This window comes from Brachycentrus maculatus, unplaced genomic scaffold (assembly GCF_059751285.1).
Source record: "Brachycentrus maculatus isolate JH-2025_06_01 unplaced genomic scaffold, ASM5975128v1 h1tg000003l, whole genome shotgun sequence".
Taxonomy (NCBI): Eukaryota; Metazoa; Arthropoda; class Insecta; order Trichoptera; family Brachycentridae; genus Brachycentrus; species Brachycentrus maculatus.
In genome coordinates, this window is record NW_028280758.1 from 72501 (window position 1) to 92619 (window position 20119).

General features: G+C 31.7%; 1 protein-coding gene across 1 annotated transcript in view; it reads right to left on the bottom strand.

The window, feature by feature from the left end:
* Positions 1 to 14651: 14651 nt before the first annotated feature.
* LOC148313978 (transcription factor hamlet-like) overlaps positions 14652 to 20119 on the bottom strand; it is a 116770-nt gene continuing 111302 nt past the window's right edge. Inside the window, exons 7-8 of the mRNA XM_088262328.1 lie at positions 18080 to 18250; positions 14652 to 17623 (exon numbers count right to left, since the gene is read on the bottom strand). Coding sequence (XP_088118454.1) covers positions 15587 to 17623; positions 18080 to 18250 — 2208 coding nt within the window. The 3' untranslated portion in view covers positions 14652 to 15586. The remainder of the gene's footprint in view (positions 17624 to 18079; positions 18251 to 20119) is intronic.

The window sequence follows — 20119 nt, forward strand, 5'->3', positions numbered from 1 at the left end:
TTAAAATGGCTTTTAAGGAACTAATTTGGTGGATACTGTAATAATATGTGGTATAAGTGCGGCCCGCACTAATCTCCGGGTAAAATATTTGACACTTTAGAACAAAAGGTTGCCGACCCATGCCCTAAAACATCAACAAGGAATCAGTGAAAGTAGCTTTGATTTTTTACATCTCATTTTTTTCCTCGGCAGACTCGCAACTTGTCCGTCATTTATTGTTTTACAGTGCGGTCATTAAAGACGCAGAAAAAACCCGATCATAATCCGAAACCCGTATAAGCTAATCTGATCCATATCTGTATCACTACGCTTTTTTCCGTTTAATCTTTTTAGACACGGATTGATAAACCTTAATTTGATATGACTAATATTTTAGCATGATCTATTGACGCTCGTCAATCCAACAAATTTTATGTTTTATTTCAGTTTTTTTCCAAATACTAATGATAAATCGAATATTATAAAACTAACTTATTTACCAACCATCACACCGCTTTTCCGCAGGGTAGGCAGAGGGGATAGAATTTCACACAACTCTGTGTTTGCGAACATTCTTCGCCTGTTCCACAATAAGTAAAGTACTTATATTATACGTATAAAATCCAGCATCAAGCAATTATTTTTCAAAAAAGTTTATTCAAAAACCAACTTTCTACATAAATACTTTTGTAACAAATATTTTTCAATATGTTATATAACGCTAACGAATAAAGATTCCACCAATCCAAAAAAATATTCAAAAAATATCATGTTTTGTTGAGGACAGTTCGCTCACTCCTTTCAACAACGTCATATATCAAAAAACTAGATTTTTCAGGAGATCATTTTAAAAGTTTAAAAATATAATATGTACAATGTATTAAAAATAAATGTCATGCCACTTATTGAACTTTTTACTCTGCAACAGATCTTTAAGCATAACGTGAACTTTTTTTCTCCATTTGAAAAATATTAAGTTTTACAATACCTTTTCCTTAAAATGCAAAAACAACACTTTCTGCCTCGTAGCGGGTAAATATTAAGTTAAAAATATGCTAACAAAATATGAAAACATATCCAACTGAAAGTTAACGATTTTTGATATATGACGTTGTTGAAAGGAGTGAGCGAATTCCAAGGTACGATTATTCAACGTAATTTTTTTTGTTCATCCTTTTTGATACGAATGATTTAGCCTACAAATCACTTTATAAAACATGAATAATCGATGAATAGTCGATAATATATTATTTTTTCACTCTTATTTTTTTTAATATCTTTGTTTTTTAATGTAACATTATTTAAGAAATATTTTTTTTACATTTCGAATTGATATGTCACAAAAGATTAAGAAGAATATGCAAGTCTAAGTATTTCGAAGGCTTATGACCTGGTTAAGTGATTACTTTTACAAATGTAACATTTACCATTCTACTCATGATTGGCAACCACAATATTAAAAAAATTATAACTCATACACACTCGTATATCAGACATAAATCTCATGTCGCTTCACATTTGCGTTCGCAACAGCATCTATGGTTGATTTAAGTAAGCTTTTATCTAAAAGAAACCCTTTTATTCGGATGTATGCAAGCTCCATACCAGATTATACGCCAGTTCAATTTTTAAGCTACTTACAATTTGACCAGTTATTTGTGAACAAGGATGTGGATGCAAAGTTAAATTGAATTACCTTACGTCCAAGTGGCTCTGAAATTTAGCTACGGCTTATGCAACACCGCTTATAGTGGCCCCACTTATGCTTCAACTTTAAAAGTTGTATAGCCTATAAAGTCGTGAGTGGATTTACTCTTTATGTTCAAAGTTACTATAATTTCATGTAATTCATATCAAATGCTTAATGTTCAGGATGTTTTTTTTGACATAACAATAATTTTACCACTCCACCACGGAGCTTCGTGATACAATTAAAATGGATATCATAATAACACGTTTGTATCTCATAAAAATAACGAGAAACAAACAAGTGGACCACTCAATGGGCGGACGGTTGCGTCACCCAGCTCCGCGCACGCGCACTCCTCTCCCGCTACTGATGCAGCCTCCCGCCACGGCCGGTGACGTCACAGCACCAGGGTGACCAGGCTTTCTAGCCGCTGAGATACGAGTGATCCACTTGTGTCAGACTATATTGCATCATGTTGAGTCTCAGACATTCGTAGATATCATCTGTGCATCCTGTTATATATAGTAATTAGAGAAATGAAATATTGCTACGGAAATGGGTATTTTCACTTTTATTTTTATTGCCATATGAATCACTAACAAACGTTGTATTATGCGTACATGTTCGAATGGTGATATAAGGATAGAATGGAAGGCTAAGATATGCATTATCGATAAAATTAGGAAAGGTGTGTTGATATGTTTTTCATAAGTAAGCTTATATTACATTAAGTATATAAACTAAAAATTACACGTAATTGAACATCATACGTATTTAGATATTCTTACAATAAACATGACTTTTTTTTAATTCATACAAATGAAAGAGTTTCTGCTCAATAAAAGCTTCTTTCATCTCACCATAGATCGGCTGTCCAAACTCAAAACACAGTAAGGGAAATTTTTGTAGTACATTTTTTTGTATTTTTGGACTAAGTAGATTCTACTTAGTCCAAAAATGCCGCCTCGCATTTTGAAAAATGAGCTCGCCTACCGTACCGGAGGTCCCGGGTTCGATTCCCAGGGGGGGTCTCATAAGAATGAAGTGATTTTTTCACTTTAATATTTGTTCAATATTACCCTGGACTGGTACCTGAAGCGGAGGGCTGATCACCTTTCCTTCATGTGTTAACGATCAAGATAAATTTGCATTTATATGATGCAGTGCCCTATGCACCATTGAGGTGCGGATAAGGGTTTGAAGAATATACTGTATATATGTATTATGTTGAAGGCATCAGCCGTTCAATAAATAAATAAAAAAATAATAAAACTCATTATGTGGTTTATTACAAGTCGCTCACTCCTTTCAAGAACGTCATAAATTAAAAAACTTGATTTTTCAGGAGAACGTTTTTAATGTTTAAAAATATAACACAATGTATTAAAAATAAACATCAAGCCACTTATTGAACTTTTTACTGTGCAACAGATCTTTTTAGGTTAAACCTGAAGGTTTTTTCTCCATTTGAAAAATATTCAATACATTAAAAAAATAATTAAACAATACTTTTTCTTCAAAATGCAAAAACAACATTTTCTGCCCTGTAGCTGATAAATATTAAATTATAAATATACCTCTTTTGCTGGGATATAGTACCTGGGCATTCCGAAAACATGCACAACTGAAAATTGACGATTTTTGATTTATGACGTTCTTGAAAGGAGTGAACGAAGTGTTCAATTTTTTTTACAATAATTAATATGTCATTCCAGAAAATGAATGCCGAATGAATAAATAATATGAACATAAAATATTTAGGGATAATTTATGATTAGTGATGCTCTTACTTCAATAGATTCTAATCATACATATGGTACATCAAGTATAGCCCGCGGTCAGGCGAAGCCAGATGAATATTTTCAGCTCTTTTAATGTGACCTTCTTTGTGCTTAGAGATGGAATCAATCATCGGAAGAACGTGAATCAATCACTTGATGATGGCTGCTGGAACCGAGATGAGTTCCGAATCATTACAATCATTTGTCATTGAAGAAGACATATCGCTCACTCCTTTCAACAACGTCATAAATCGAAAATCGTCAATTTTCAGTTGTGCATATTTTCGGAATGTCCAGAAAATGTACTATATCCCAGCAAAAGCGCCATATTTTTAACTTAATATTTACCCGCTACAGAGCAGAAAGTGTTGTTGTTGCATTTTGAAGAAAAGGTATTATTCAATTATTTTTTTTAATGTACCAAATATTTTTCAAGCGGAGAAAAAACATTCAGATATTACCTAAAAAGATCTGTTACACGGTAAACAGTTCAATAAGTGGCTTGATATTAGTTTTAAATACATTTTATTATATTTTTAAACTTTAAAAACAATCTTCATACAAATTCAGTTTTTTGATATATGACGTTGTTGAAAGGGGTTAGTGAAATGTGGAGGTCCTCACAAAAACGGTACATTTCCATTATAAATGATTTTAAGTAATCAGGAATTTTAGCTTGTAAAATTGTTACTTTTTGGTGCAATTTAATGATTTCACATTGGTTTAACACAGGATTGGTCACGATTTGTTGCAACTTTAATTAAGATTTCAAAAGAATACAGTAAACAGAACAGATTTGTATTTAAAGAATTACTCGTGCAATATTGGAAATGTAACTTTTTGGTTAGGACCTCCACATATGCGTTTATTTTTTTATAGTATAATAGGTGAATCATTTTCCGTCACATCCCTTTTTCTCGGACTTGGAAAAACGACGTGATTTGGATTCTTTGAACCGATTCACTAAAAGAGCTACATAGTGAATTATTGAGTGATAACGAACAAAAAGCAAATTAATAGGTGTTTTTTTCACAACGTTTTGAGCGTGTACAAATACCTGTTGACAAATTCGGATCTTGCATACAAATAAAAGAGTCTCTTCTAAATAAAATCTTTTTAAATAAATCATAGATGACTGTTGTGAACTCAAATCATGGAACGTCAAAAGATTGATCATATCTGTTCGACTTCCAAAATTTGAGTAGTATGGTTGTCAATCATGGGTAGAATAGTAAACGGTACACTTGTGTAAAGTGATTAATTAAACTACTCTTTGACAGGTTTTAAGCCCTGTTAATACCCAGAATTCCAAATTCTTCTTCATCTATGTTGAAAACAATAATATAAAACTAACTAACTATCTAACTATCACGCCGCTTCCCCGCAGGGGTAGGCAGAGATAATAGAGCCCCACACCAATCTGTCTTTGCAATCACTCAACAAAGATGAAGAAGAATATGGAAATTCTGGATATTTACAGGGCTTAAAACCTGTCATAGGGTGGTTGAAGTGATAACTTTGTACACTTCTAAAATTTGATACCCATGATTCACAACCCCACCGGTCAAATTTTTCGTCTCGTATCTTTCTTCATCTATGTTAAAATGCCAAAATGTATAGTAAAATACCTTTCTGAGACGCTTGTAGAGATTCATATATTTTTAATGTCACAGAATTCACTTATTACAGTGATATATGTATTTTAAAAAATAAATGCTGTATTCCATATATATAAATAGAGTCTGAACTCCTATATTGACCAATAGAAAAAGCATGCTGGTTTATAATTTATTTTATTAATTGTTGAAAGTTAATGTACCCCTGCTGTTTTATTGCGTAAACCGCGGACATGTTAACTCACTGGTGATATACTTAAACAATGATATATGTTACTTTTATCATAGGGTACTCAATTAATTATCATGAAGTATACCACACACGTAGCAAAGATAAATTCGTCAAATATATGAAAGCTAGATACAGATTTTTGTGAATTGAATTGAAAGAGTAATGGAAATGAAAATAGTTCCATACGCATACTCGTTACAAGCGTTAAAAAGCTACCACGAAGACAATTACCTAAAAGTAAACTTATTACTCTCAGTGTTGTCTCAGTCTTGTTACACTCAATGTTGCATACGCATACTCGTTACAAGCGTTAAAAAGCTACTACGAAGATAATTACCTAAAAAGTAAACATATTAATCATCACCCCGCTTTCCCGCAGGGGTAGGCAGAGAGAATTGAACGTCAAACCAATCTGACTTTGCAAACATCTTTCGTCTCTTCCACATTCACGCATCTCCTCATACGTAATCGCTAATAATTTCGACTCCTAGCCTGAGCACTTTCAAGTATTTAAAATACTTGATCATGCCAAGTTTTCTGTGGTCTTTCTCTGCTTCTATTACAAACCACATTCACATCAAAAAAACATTTTGCTATTCTTTCATTACTCACTCGATTTACGTGCAAAACTATATCAACACACCTTTCTAAATTTTCTCGATAATGCTTATCTCAGCCCTGCATTATTTCATTACATCACTATTCAAATATCTATTATACATCGTTTTGCCAAACATTTGTCTAAAATAACGCATTTCGATTGCGTCCACATTTTACATTCATCCTTCTTTTACAACTCAATTATGTACTTCCATACATTAGGGTTGGAACTAGGGCTACATTGATTGTTTACTGCCAGTTTAGCTTTCGATGATAGGGTTTTATTTAACATTGCTAAATTCAGTGCATTATTCACTCTGTCCCTAGCATTCACTGTTCTTTCTTTGTCATATTATTTCCTATATGTGTCGGGTTGTGGTCCCGTGGGTAGTGTCGCGGACTCTTGAGTCAAAGTTTCTCGGTTCGAACCACAATTTGATACCTTTTTCTAATAATGCGCCGCTTAGCCCCACAGAAATAGTATAAAATTGAAGAATTTTCGTTTATAATAAAAAATACAAATACTTATACATTAAAAAAAAATATTATCAATCTTTATATCCCTAGAAAGCATACTTCTCAAATATACAAAATTTCCCCATTTTCTACTATTTTACATCCAGATCTTCACTTTGCTTATCTGCTCTTCAGAATAATATTAAATTAATAATTAATTACATTATTCAAACAAGAGACTTCTGGCACGGCAGCCAAATGCACTTACTACTGCACTACAGAGGCAGCCAAAATTATCTAATCTAAACATAGGAAATTAAAAATAAAACACGTTTCAAAAGTACATTGAAAAAATAGTATTATGTTCTACTAAATAGTGTACCTCATTAAAAAATTAATAATCACAATACTAAATATTTAATTTTAAAACAGATCATTACCGTCGTGGAAACCACATAAAAACTCGTTTATTTTCAGGATTCGTCACGGTTTAAATCGAAATCACATAATGTTAGGCGATATTAATTTTCTTACAGTAAGTAACCTTTTGACATTTATCACTACAAAGTAATATATCGCGCATGTCAGTCAGTATATTTATTTACTTATTTATTCCTTATTTATTCCTTAAACTTCCTGTATACAATATATCGCTCACTCCTTTCAACGGCGTCATATAATCCACCAAAAATCGTCAATTTTCAGAAGTGCATGTTTTCGGAATGCCCAAAGAATGTACTACATCCCAGCAAAAGCGGCATATCTTAAACTTAACATTTACCCGCTACAGGGCAGAAAGTGTTGTTTTTGCATTTTGAAGAAAAGGTACTGTTCAATTATTTTTTTAATAAACTAAATATTTTTCAAATGAAGCAAAAACCTTCAGGTTTTACCTAAAAAGATCTCGACAGTCCAAACTTAAAACACAGTAAGGGACATTTTTTTGTCGTACTTTTTTTGCATTTTTGGAATAAGTAGAATCTTCTTAGTCCAAAAATGCAAAAAAACGTTTGTCAAAAAAAATGTCCCTTACTGTGTTTTAAGTTTGGACAGCCGATCTGTTGCACAGTAAAAAATTCAATAAGTGGCTTGATATTCTTAACCTTTTAAAACGATCTCCTGAAAAATCAAGTTTTTTTTTATATATATGACGTTGTTGAAACGAGTGAGCGATATGTCATGATGGGTCGCACACAAAATTTATCAATTAAACTGGAAAATGACATGTCGTAAGCCATGTAAAAATCTAAACTATCATATTCTTAGTTGAACAACTTCACCCATTTCAGTATTTATGCACAGACATATTTATAAATAAACAGTATTTAAAAATGAATATCTTCCAACCAACCAAAAAAGCTGACTTGTGATACTAGTAAAACTTTACACTCCATACAGCCGTATAAAGTTAGAATTACTTTTCAATTAAATATTCATTTATTTTTAGAAGAAAATGTTTAAAAAATAAACTTATAAAACTTACGTTAAGTTATAACTTCCAATATTAATTTTTAAAATTGAATTATTATTAAAACTTTGCAACCCGTACAACCGTACAATGTTAGAGGGCAGAAATTGCTTGAAAATAAATCTGGTGGTGTCAAAAGTCTTCATAATCGGAGGCCCGACTATGACTAAATATGGATGTGAAGGAAACTTGGAGTCTATGTCAGAATAGACGAGAGTGGCGTTCCATCCTCTATTCCTACACCCGCAGAGGAACGGCTTGATGGTAGTGGTAGCAGCAGTTATAATAAATATATAATATCATCATACGAATACATATATGTTTGTCGGTAAAAAAAAGTTAACTGAGTGATTTCGCAGTAACAAGGATCTACACAGAATTTAATAATTTAGCACTTAATAATAGATTTGTTACTCAATGAAGATTCTTCCATCTTTATCTCAACGTATCATTTTTGTAGACTATTGGGATCAGCTCTCCTCGTCCTCAAGTTGTAGGTACTTCTATCATATACAATGTCACCTACCATGCCTTCGAATCATGTTACCTTTCTGTAGTCTCCATGAATTTTTAGTCTTCCTTTTAGATGTCTTTTGAGAAAAATACATACATGGCAATCGCCAGATTTACAATCTGTTCAGTTTACAGATTATAGTTTGTTACTCGACGCAGGAGGTGATGAAATTTTAAATTTGAGCTTGACGTCCAAGATAATGTGGGGAAATGTAATGTCATTATAATTACCGGCAACGCGTTAGTCGTCACGGATAGCCATAACACAGCTACGGGCCATTTCAGGAGTGGTTACCGCGTTATCCAAATTCGATAATTGTTTTTTTATTGTAAATTAACGTTGTAATTGCGTGGCTCTAATTAATTGGAAAGGTATAGGCCAGGATTACATAATACAAGAGATAATTGCTCGTTATCGAATGTTATAAATCGAGAAGGGAGTCCCAATTACATATTATTTCCAACATACGTTAAATTGCAATTGAATTTTCTTTTAACCCGAGTGCCGCATCTCCGCAGGGGTAGGCAGAGAGAATAGAACGCCACTCCGCTCTGTATTTGCAAACATTCTTCGCCTCATCCACGTTCATGCATCTCCTCATACATACCCGCCGATTGTTACGACTCTTAACCTGACCACTTTCAAGTATTTGGCATACCTAATCGTGCCATGTTTTACTCTGTCTTCCTCTGCTTCTTTTTCCAATTACATTCGCCTCATAAATTTGTTTTACCGTTCTTTCCTCACTCATTCGTTCTACATGTCCCAACCATCTCAACACTCCCGGGTAACATTTGATTAATTGCTTTTTTAACTTAAAACAACAATAAAACATTTTTAAACAATAAAATACAACTTGGTAGACTCAAAAAATCTGTGTTTGAAAAAATTATAAATATATAATTGTCATATTATTTTTTGACATCTCATCAAAGATGAAGAAGAATATGGAAGACATTTACGGGGCTGACGACCGTCATAGGCTGGTTTAAGAGATCACTTTACACACGTGTAACATTCACCAATTCTACCCAATATTGACAACCGCACTACTCAAAAAGTTGGATATATATGAACCAATTTGATGTCAAAAAGATGTCAAAAATAATAATTTGAAAATAACTCATTTAATTGGAGATAATCCAGATTTTGTGAACAAGTATTTGGACACACTCAAAATGTATTATATGATTTTCAGATACATTTATGAATTTGATCATTACGACAGTTAGTTATATGAATTATGTTTTTGAAAACGAATCAAAATTCCGACATTGACTTCTACCGCTTGCTGTTCACCAGAAATGTTAATTGACCACCGAAATATGGCGTTATAAAAAGTAATGACCAAATCGCGTGAAGAAGTAGGTACTAGTCAATATTCAAGTAATATTTTCTAGGCGTAATGCGATCTTTCATCGAGTTCAATAATCTCATCAAATGAAGACATTAAGTTGCGAGGAGTTTTTTTCGTGGCTAATATATTTTGGTATAATTATACACATGCATACGTAATGTTACGTAACGTGTCATTGAAGTTAAGGAATATATATACATTTATATATATATATATATATATATATATATATATATATATATATATATATATATATATATATATATATATATATATATATATATATATATATATATATATATATATATATATATATATATATATATATATATATATATATATATATATATATATATATATATATATATTTATATTGAAAGCATTAAATTAGTGGATCATCGTGATATTCTATTTTCAGTAATAAAAAGACTTTGTTTTTTGATCCACTCACATTTTTATTAAAAACCAAATAGTTTCGGCAACAACCTGTTGCCCTCTTAAAGGTTTATTTTGACTATTTATGACTATTTATGGTCATAAAATAAACTCTGAATAAAGTCTTTTTATTTCTCAAAATAATATAGAAAATATATACAGCTATTACGATCTATATTTTATCTATTAAAAGCATTGTTAACTTTCTGGTAAACCTGTAAATTAACCTGGGTTTAAAGATAATTAAGTTATTATTATGTTGCGATTTATCGAATACTGGGCTTTAAAGGAAAAGCGTAAGCTTAAAAAAATTTAGTTAAATCAAATTTTACATAAATAATATTTATTTTATCATGACAAAAATGGTCTGCTAAAGTCATGAATAATATTTAAATTTTACTTTAAAAATGTTAACCTTAAAAAATTAAAACCCTCCCTTACTCATCTCTTAAATCATGCCATCTGTCTTTTCCTATTCGAATTTAAATATGTATTGAGCTTTGATAATTCGTCGCTAGGGTCATCCCTTATTTTTGACAATCAGGGTTGTTATGGTTTGAATATATGCTAAAATTTATTTGATTTAAATTTAATATTTTACTTTTTTCTTTCATTCAGCTCTTTGAGAAAACTAACCACATAATATTTAAAATAAATAATTTCGTTAAAATATACAGGAACATATTTGAAATCAATTAATTTTTTACACACAACATTTTTGGGTGTTTCTAAGACCTTGTTTACAAATTTGTGTTTTTCCAATTCCTGGAGCGATTTTTAGTTTAAGATGAAACATCTATCCTTTTTTATTAATATGAAAGATATAGAAGTCTGAGAATTCCAGGGCATATGGCATATTTGGATACCTTAATGATCACTTTATACACATTTTAACCATGGCTATCATTCTGACACTTCAATATCGATACATCATCCATTGGGTGAATAATCCAGCGTCTGATAAAAATTTAAAAAAAAAATTAATATGTTTTAAGTGACACATCCTATGTGGCGATTCAAATATCGATATTTGGATGAGACGAATGGGTCACATTTTCAAGGACGCGTCACGTTTTTAGGTAAATTTCGTTACATTCGAGAGAAGAAAGATATAACTTACATATGAAGCTATTCATTCTGACGCTTTATACATAAGGATGCTTTTTCGATGATTGTATGAATACAAAAATTCTGACGCATATTAGAAGGTGCTTTATAACCTGCCTATTCAAAGAGATTTTTAATGCTTCATTTATTTTCTAAGCGCCAACAATAATGATCCTTTTTGATTGATTCAAACGATCGTCAATCAGTTTCACTCAATTTTGAACAATGAAAATTAACCTTTCCTAACGAAAGAATATTCGCTTTTTTGATAGCGTTTAGCATTAATCATTAAGGTTCAATACATTTTTCCATATAAGCTATAACAAAAGTATTTTTCTTACGTATCCACTTTCATTCTCTTCTCGTACATCTATTCTAGGAATATTAATTGATTCCTTAATCCCATTGTTAATCATTTGTGGATTTCCACAATAAAAACATCTTATTATTATTATTATTATTAAAAGCTATACCCCGCCACGCGTCGCTGTGCCTCAGTCTGATTAAATAAAAAATAAAAATAAAAAAGCACACTTTCTTTTATAATAAGTTTCAAAGCATTTTGAATCTTTAAAACAAAAATTCACCCGAATATTTATAATTATATTTAAAAGTAACAGTAGATGTCATGAAATATACTATTCGCCTTGAAAATATTTAGTGTTGCGGAGTTGCTGATACGTTCAACAGATGACCATTTTAGTAAAAAAAATATACTTTTTCAAAGTATATTTTTTTTCTGTCACCGTTATATGGTATTAAAATACGCGCTTCAAAATTTCAACGGAATCGATGAATAACAATGTAAACATGTTGATATCTTTGTGTGTTTGTCCACCTCTATAGTGTTATTTGTGACACGTGTTTCGGTAAATTCCATATAATTTTCCTAATACTATATGAAAATAATGCGGAACGCATTGAAACACGACAACAGATTTTTAGAAATGGCGGTATTAACCAAGTGAAATTCAAATAAAAACAATGATAAATATTTACATCACCTTGCCTTCATACAATTAACTACAGCTAGTTTTTAAAAGATATGTTTTTTAATGCCATTTTCTTGTGGTCGTTCTCTCGAGATGACCATTGAACTAATGACCTAATTATTATCGAACAACAATAATATTGCACAACAATGGCCGGAGAGTTCAAGCAGTTACGTTTTCAATTTGCCGACATGATCCGCACGTCTTTTATTGATCTCATATAGTCTAGTCTTGCACAACTGATTGACCCAAATACTTATCTACCCGTTTTAATGGCCATCAAGTATGTATATATAAATATATATATATATATATATATATATATATATATATATATATATATATATATATATATATATATATATATATATATATATATATATATATATATATATATATATATATATATATATATATATATATATATATATATATATATATATATATATATATATATATATATGTATATATATATATATATATATATATATATATATATATATATATATATATATATATATATATATATATATATATATATATATATATATATATATATATATATATTTGTATATATATATATATATATATATATATATATATATATATATATATATATATATATATATATATATATACATATATATATATCTGGTGGTGTCAAAAGTCTGCGTAATCGGAGGGTATGTCTAAATGTATGGATGTGAAGAAAGGGAGGAATGTATGTCAGGACAGAAGAGTGTAGCGTTTCATCCTCTCTAAGCAAAGAGAATTGATCACCCCATAATGTCTTATAAAACGAACCTTAAATTGGCGTATTTTAGTATGATCTATTGGTATCTTAATGGCCCATTGTAGCGCCATCAGTTGAGGAATTTCTGGAGTAATTGTTAAATTTGAGCCGTCTCATCCATAGGGTGAAAAATCCGTTTTTTTTAAATAAATAATGGCATTGCATATGTGTAGAATATATTGCTTTTGCCAATATCAAGTTAATTTCAAAATATTATTTAATTGTCAATTATGATAAACTTATTATTCAACTAAAAAAATTATTCTGTTCATTTTTTAAACAAATACTAAAACATTGTTTATAATAGGGTTCCTGCTCGCTAGGGTTGGGTATTTGTAGGGAGGGGAATGAGCGGGGCCAGAGTTTTAAAAATTCTTGGCATTTTGTCATTTATTGGGCAATCATAGAATATATAGTTAAGGTCTTCTTCCAAACGACATTCGCGAAAGGGGAGTCAGAAGACACCAATCTTCGCAAAGTGCTTTCTCGTACAGAAGGGTCCCATCCTCATTCGACAAATGGTGGATGTATCTTTCTTGTTCATCGAAATTTTCGTAAACCAAAGACGGGATGGGACATTAGGGAATAATCCAGTGTCTGATATAATATTAATATTGTTATTTATTTGATTTGCAGCGTACTTATGTCGATTTATATTTACTAAGAAAAGTTAGTATAATTTTGAATATTTTTTGTAAAATAATTTAATAATTTGGAAGATAAATAAAAACATACTTTAGAATGCATATATTAATTTATTTTTTGATATTTTTCACATAAATTACCAAGTGTTTTGTGATTTAATGGCTATGATATAATGACAACCTTACTGATTATATACGAATAGTAACAACATGATATTAATATAATAGTACATCTTAGCTTACCTTACAAATACATTTCAGAAGAAAAAATATCCTATGCAATAATTATTAAATACATTTATTGTGAAAGTTATTATAAATTTTACAATTATTTTAATTGAATCATTTCTTGACGTACATAATTCATTAAAAATACAAATTGTCTAATATAATAAGTACCATATTTGCTTTTTGGAATAAAGTGACAGAAAAATTTCTTATGGAAATGTTTTTTACAGGCCAAAATATCTACATTCGTAAGATTTTTTATAACAACGATGTTTTGATTTAGTTTGATATTTATCTACTTATGTTAAGATCGAAAAAAAGTGATTTATTTACAAAAAAGATCTAATGCTTACACTTTACTGAACCAGACAGTTACATCCCATTTATAAATCTGATGACAGTAAAAATATAATATATTTTTGAATAATTATTGTTCAAATAACACAGATAAACAAATCAATTTTCCAAAACTGATATCTAATTGTACTAACAATTTTTTCAATGTAAGAATCATAAAAATAAGTAATTATCTTACATACGAACATATAAATAATACAGGCCAACAAAATGAAAGAAACTATGGAAGATCTATATCAAGGATGATGGGATATCCATATGATGGCCGACTACTGTTGGAGCCTTCAGCAAAACTAGCCTACTAAACTCTATGCTAGAAAATCATATAAAAGGAAATTTTTAAATGATATGTGATTTATGTATGTAAACTTTGTAATTAATACTGAAATCCATGTGTTTTTTTTTAATTAGCAATAGTTATAATTATAACATGAAATTTACAAAAATTGATTTTTTTATTATTTTAAATTAGCATAATATCTCAAAAAATACGTCTGATCAAATTCTGAGGGATTTTGCACCCAAACATTAACAAGAAACAGTTAAAAAAAACCGTAGGCACCAAAATGTGTGTTGGCCTGTGTAATCATTAAAAAAAAGTAATTTGACATTTTTTATTTCAACATCAAAATAAGTATCTAATTAAATAAATATAATATTAATCAAAACACTAAAATTGTAGGATTTTTTATCATTACTTTAACAGTTATCACAACACGTTAATCCTAAATTTATATGGTACATATATTTCAAAAAAACTGTATTATTTGTTTCTTATATTTAAACAAAATTTCACAAACAATCGAAATGAGATACATTTTATAAAGTTTCAACGACAAAAAAATTTACAATAATTTTACATAACTTTGGTTATAATTGACTATCACAAAAATAATAAAAATCCATCTTATGGTGTTGTTTTCCTTGCTCTTAGAAATAAAATGACTTAATAATTGAATTTACAAATTTATCAGCTAAAATAATAAGTCGTTATCTAAGTGCGATTAGTACACAATTATTCTAATTAAGTACAGTTAAAAAGATACAGATTGAAATAACCATAAATTTTAGTTAAAAACGACTTATCCTAGTCACATTCCATGATTTTTGCTGTCTGCTAACATATACGTCGTACAATTCATTAAGATAACGATTTAGGAACTTTTTTACTTAAACCAAAATCTACCACTTCCCGAAAAATCAGCGGTGTCGAATACTCATTTGTGATTTTATCTTGATCATTTTACATTTATTTCCTAATCACTTTTATCGGATTTAATTTATCTTACAAAGTATTTTTACAAATTTTGCAGAACCCTCTTTTCGAGTTCCGTGGGCTAAGTCGAAACTTCGATAATGGCGTCGTTGTTATTCAAAAGCTCTTCCTTCTCTTGTTTGACTTTAATGCTTTCAAAGCGATTGAGAGATAGATTTCCGCTTCTCCCTAGCACATCTGGATTCAAATCTTCGCTGGCGAAGCTTTCCGAATCTTCGTCGTTATCTTTCTGAGAAAGTTCGTTAACCTGCTGAGGATTGTATAAATGCAGCGGAATCGTGGAGGACAGATAAGGATCTTGGCCGCTGTAAGTTACTTTACCCATGAACGTCCGTATATCGTCGAAATATGCATCTTCTCTTTCGGTTTCATTCGAACTACCTGGAGAATCGGCTATTGGTCCCATTCCTGATTCATCAGCTTCGTGCTTCTTTAGATGGCGATCTAAGTTGGTTTGCTGGCCAAAACACCTGTCGCATAAAGTGCATTTGAAGGGCTTTTCCTTATTATGAATATTCCTTACGTGGCGTTGCAAGTTACTGGAGATAGAAAAAGATCTCTCGCAGTACTTGCACTTGTATGGCTGTTCGCCGGTATGTGTGCGCAGATGTCTGGTAAGATTAGCGCTTCTCGGGAATACTTTACCGCAGAACTTACAAGCGTATCGATCTTTCAATTTCCCGCCGTGATTACCTCCCAATAGTACGTCTTGATACTTATTGGCCCCAAAGTTTGGTAGTGGAGCACGGAGCAAATCAAAGTTATTTCTGTTTGCTCCGTTTGCTCCGAGAAGTGGTCCTAAAAAAGGAAACGATCTTGGAGGTCCGAAGGGGGACGGAGGTGGACCGAGTAACCTGTCTCCTGGTCCTGCATATCCCGCGAAACCCCCAGGTCTATACATTGCCTCCAAAAACATGGGATGAATCGGTCTCGGGTACGCCATCGGAGGAGTTGCTGAAATCTTTTCCAATATCGTGGATTTAGGCGATGCAGGTTGCTTTTCTTCTTCGACATCAATGTCGATCGTCTCGTTTTCTGGACTCTGGACATTGTTAATGTCTTCGTGGCTATGTTTCGGGCTCTCAGGCGTTTCGCACGATCTTATTGAAGGGCTTTTCTCACCATAATTATCGTCAACAGAAAATTCAGATCTCTGGCGTTTACGAGTAACACTCAAATCCAAAGGCTGTTCCCCGTTTGTTTCGGGCCTTTTTTTCAAGTCGATCGACTTTATATTAACAGAGTCGTCTACTTCTTCGTTGATTATCTTTGATTTTGGGGATCTTTTAGCGGTTCTTGAAAAATCTTTTGGAGTGGCTGTAACATCAGTATCACCTTCAATTTGGGTAATTTCGTTTATTGATAATCTGTTTTTTAACTGATTTGATTGAGATCCAATAATTTCCCGAGGGTTTGCAAAAATACTGATGGAACTATTTCGTAGAGGTGGTCGAGCAGGTGACGGACGCAACTGGGAGCTGGCCTCCTCGGCTGTAGGAGGGGATACTTTAGCTAAATAGCTTTGTTGCCTCGGCGGAGTAAAACGATCTGATTTAGGATTGAAAAGTTTTTCTAAATGATTTCGAATGTTCCTATCCTTATTTTCAGAGTTATGCGAAATAATGTCAATGGCATCAGATTGACGTTTCTGGCTCTCGACAGATTCAGACCTTTCACTCATTACGTTATTATGATGAGCTTCCATCTCCAGCTGGCTTCTATTCAAATGAGAGTTGAACAGTAACGGATTAGCGAGGAAACCCGGTGGAGCTGAAGGATGGAAAAGTCCAGGGTATGGGCCAAAGTTTGGTGGAAAGGGAAATGGCAACCCCGCTGGCGGTCGGTACATTGAGAAGGGGTTTTGTCCAGATGGATTATTCACTGGCATGTTTGAGATCTGGGGAAGCTGAGGCAGCGAATTGCCTTGATTGGGGTGACTCTGGGCTTGGCTCGGTCCAGTTGAGTCGCAGAATCTCTTGTGCTTTGAGAGCGAAGTCACTGTAGAGAATGATTGTCCACACTTGCCGCACTTGATCTGCATACGGCAATCAGCATGCATACGCTTGTGACGGCATAGATTCGAGAACTGCGTGTAAGCCTGTAATGAAAAAAATAGAGTTCTTTAATATAGAAAGAGATTTTTGGTAGACTCGTATATGAGATATGGGTATCTACTTTTTTTATTTTGTTTTTTATTTAAAAGTGTTCCGCTGATAAAACAACGTGCGACAGAGAAAAACCAAGACGGTGACGTTACGTCAGTTTTAAAGAGCAACACGAGTTATAAAACCATTTTTTAATATATTTTTAACTTGAAATAAAAGTAATGTTTTCTCTGCTAGTTTGAAACGACTTTCGTTACTGTTTCATAAATATTTTCACTGTTCTTCTTTAGCTCATTTATTCCACACGCCCGAACAATCTCAACGCACCTTTCTTAATCTCAGCCTTGCATTCTTTCCTTATACTATTCTAACATCGACAATGCTTATCTCAGTCTTGCGTTCTTTCTTTGAATCGTCTCTTTTTCTTAGTAAATCTGATTTTTCCTTACTTTAAAGCAGACTTCACACTGGAAGGGCTTGACGCTGGAATGGATGTGCGTGTGTTGCTTCAAGCCACTCGATGTGGCGAAGGTTTTCCCACACTCTGGACAAGCATGTGAACGAGCCCCTACGTGGTGGGTACGTATATGGCGCTGGAGATTGGATGGATCCGTGAAAACCTGTAACGTATAAAAGAAAAATTGTAAAATAAATTTATATTTGAAGCAATAAATTTGCGATTTTCCATTTTATAATTAAAATTTTACTTTGTTTTAAAATCACTGTAAATATTTTATTGTAACTAAATTATAATATTTACCAGTTTAAAAGCTAACGAAGCGAAAAAGATGCGGCTAGCTTCGAAACCAGTAGATATAATAATTAAGTTTTAATAAAATATTTATTGTGATTTTAAAACAATGTTATATTTTAATTATGAATATTTGTAACTTCGTTAGTTTTTTAGAAAGCTTTTGTATAGCAGAGACCCTTTTTATTTAGATGTATGCAAGATCCTAGCTGGATTATTTTTAAAATATCTCTTAAGTGGATGAATCCAAATTTGTGAACAACGGTTTGGTAGCACACAAAATGTTGTGAATTAAATTTTTATTCATCTGGTTGTAATATAAGAACTGTCCGCCTCCGTAGTGTAATGGTCAGCACGCTTAGTTACCGTACTGGAAGTCCCGGATTCGATTCCTAAGATGGGGTCAAATAAGTGATTTTTTCACTCTAACATTTATTCAATATTACCCTGGACTGGTACCTGAAGCAGAGGGCTGATCACATTTCTTTCATGTGTTAACGATCAAGATAACTGCGCTTAAATGATGCAGTGCATTTGAGGGTTTAAAGAATATAAGTGATAACGGAACTATGTTTATTTATCAAACCATACGTCAGAAAGAAGGTTCATAGAAAAATCTTTTAATACCCTGGATTACTGACAAACGCAATATTTTAAAATAATAAACTTATTTTTAATTTTTTTACTATGTTGCGAATTCATTATGCATTCAATAAATAAATAAACAATGTGTATTATAAAAATAAATAAATAAATAAACAATGTACTCGAACGTACCTACCAGAGTAGACGAAAGAGATCATAATATCCAACGAAAGAGAGACATGGTTAAAGATAAACTTATGATTATTCAAACAAAACTTACTTTGTTTTTTTATTGAATATTTACTTGGTAAATACCGCTAATTGTTAAATTATTTTGTGTCACGTGTTTCAATGATCTCAACATCATTATCAAACTGATGGTGTTATTTTTTGACATCTCATCAAAGACAAAGAAGAATATGGAAGTCAGGGCATTTACGGGGCTGACGACCGTCATAGGCTGGTTTAAGTGATCACTTTACACACGTGTAACATTCAACTATTCTACCCATCATTGACAACCAAACTACTCAAATTCTTGGAATATATATAAATGAACCAATTTTGAAACATTGTTCTTGAATCACTAGAACTTTACTAGAGACATCTATTGGTGACATGAAAATGTAAAATGTAATTGGAGATAATCCAGATTTTGTTAACAAGTATTTGGACACGCTCAAAATGTTGTAAACTGATGGTGAGTGCATCGAAACACGATACAAGAAAAATTTTAATAATATAAAGAATTTACTTAGTATATTTAAATCGCACGGAATTTACCAAGCCACCTTGTGTGTCTTTTCAGTGGAGATCTTTTTGTATGCTTTTTTAGTATTTTTTTATATTTTGACATAATATATACACTAAAATAAAATATATTAATTTTTCTAAATATTATCTTTTGATCGTACGTTTTTCCATTTCCTTATTTAGCCTCTTTGGTCCATATTTTTATATACCCTCCTACCTCCGCCGGCAACAAATTAAAAATGCTCGTATTGAAGTGTTATATATACTTCCATAATTGTTATTTACTCTTGGGACCATCAACCCTAGTTGTGTGTGAAGCGTCTATCATAGTCGCGCACTAGAGGATTTATATACTTTTTACTAGTTTGATGCTAAACTATGATATCCATCTAAAATATCC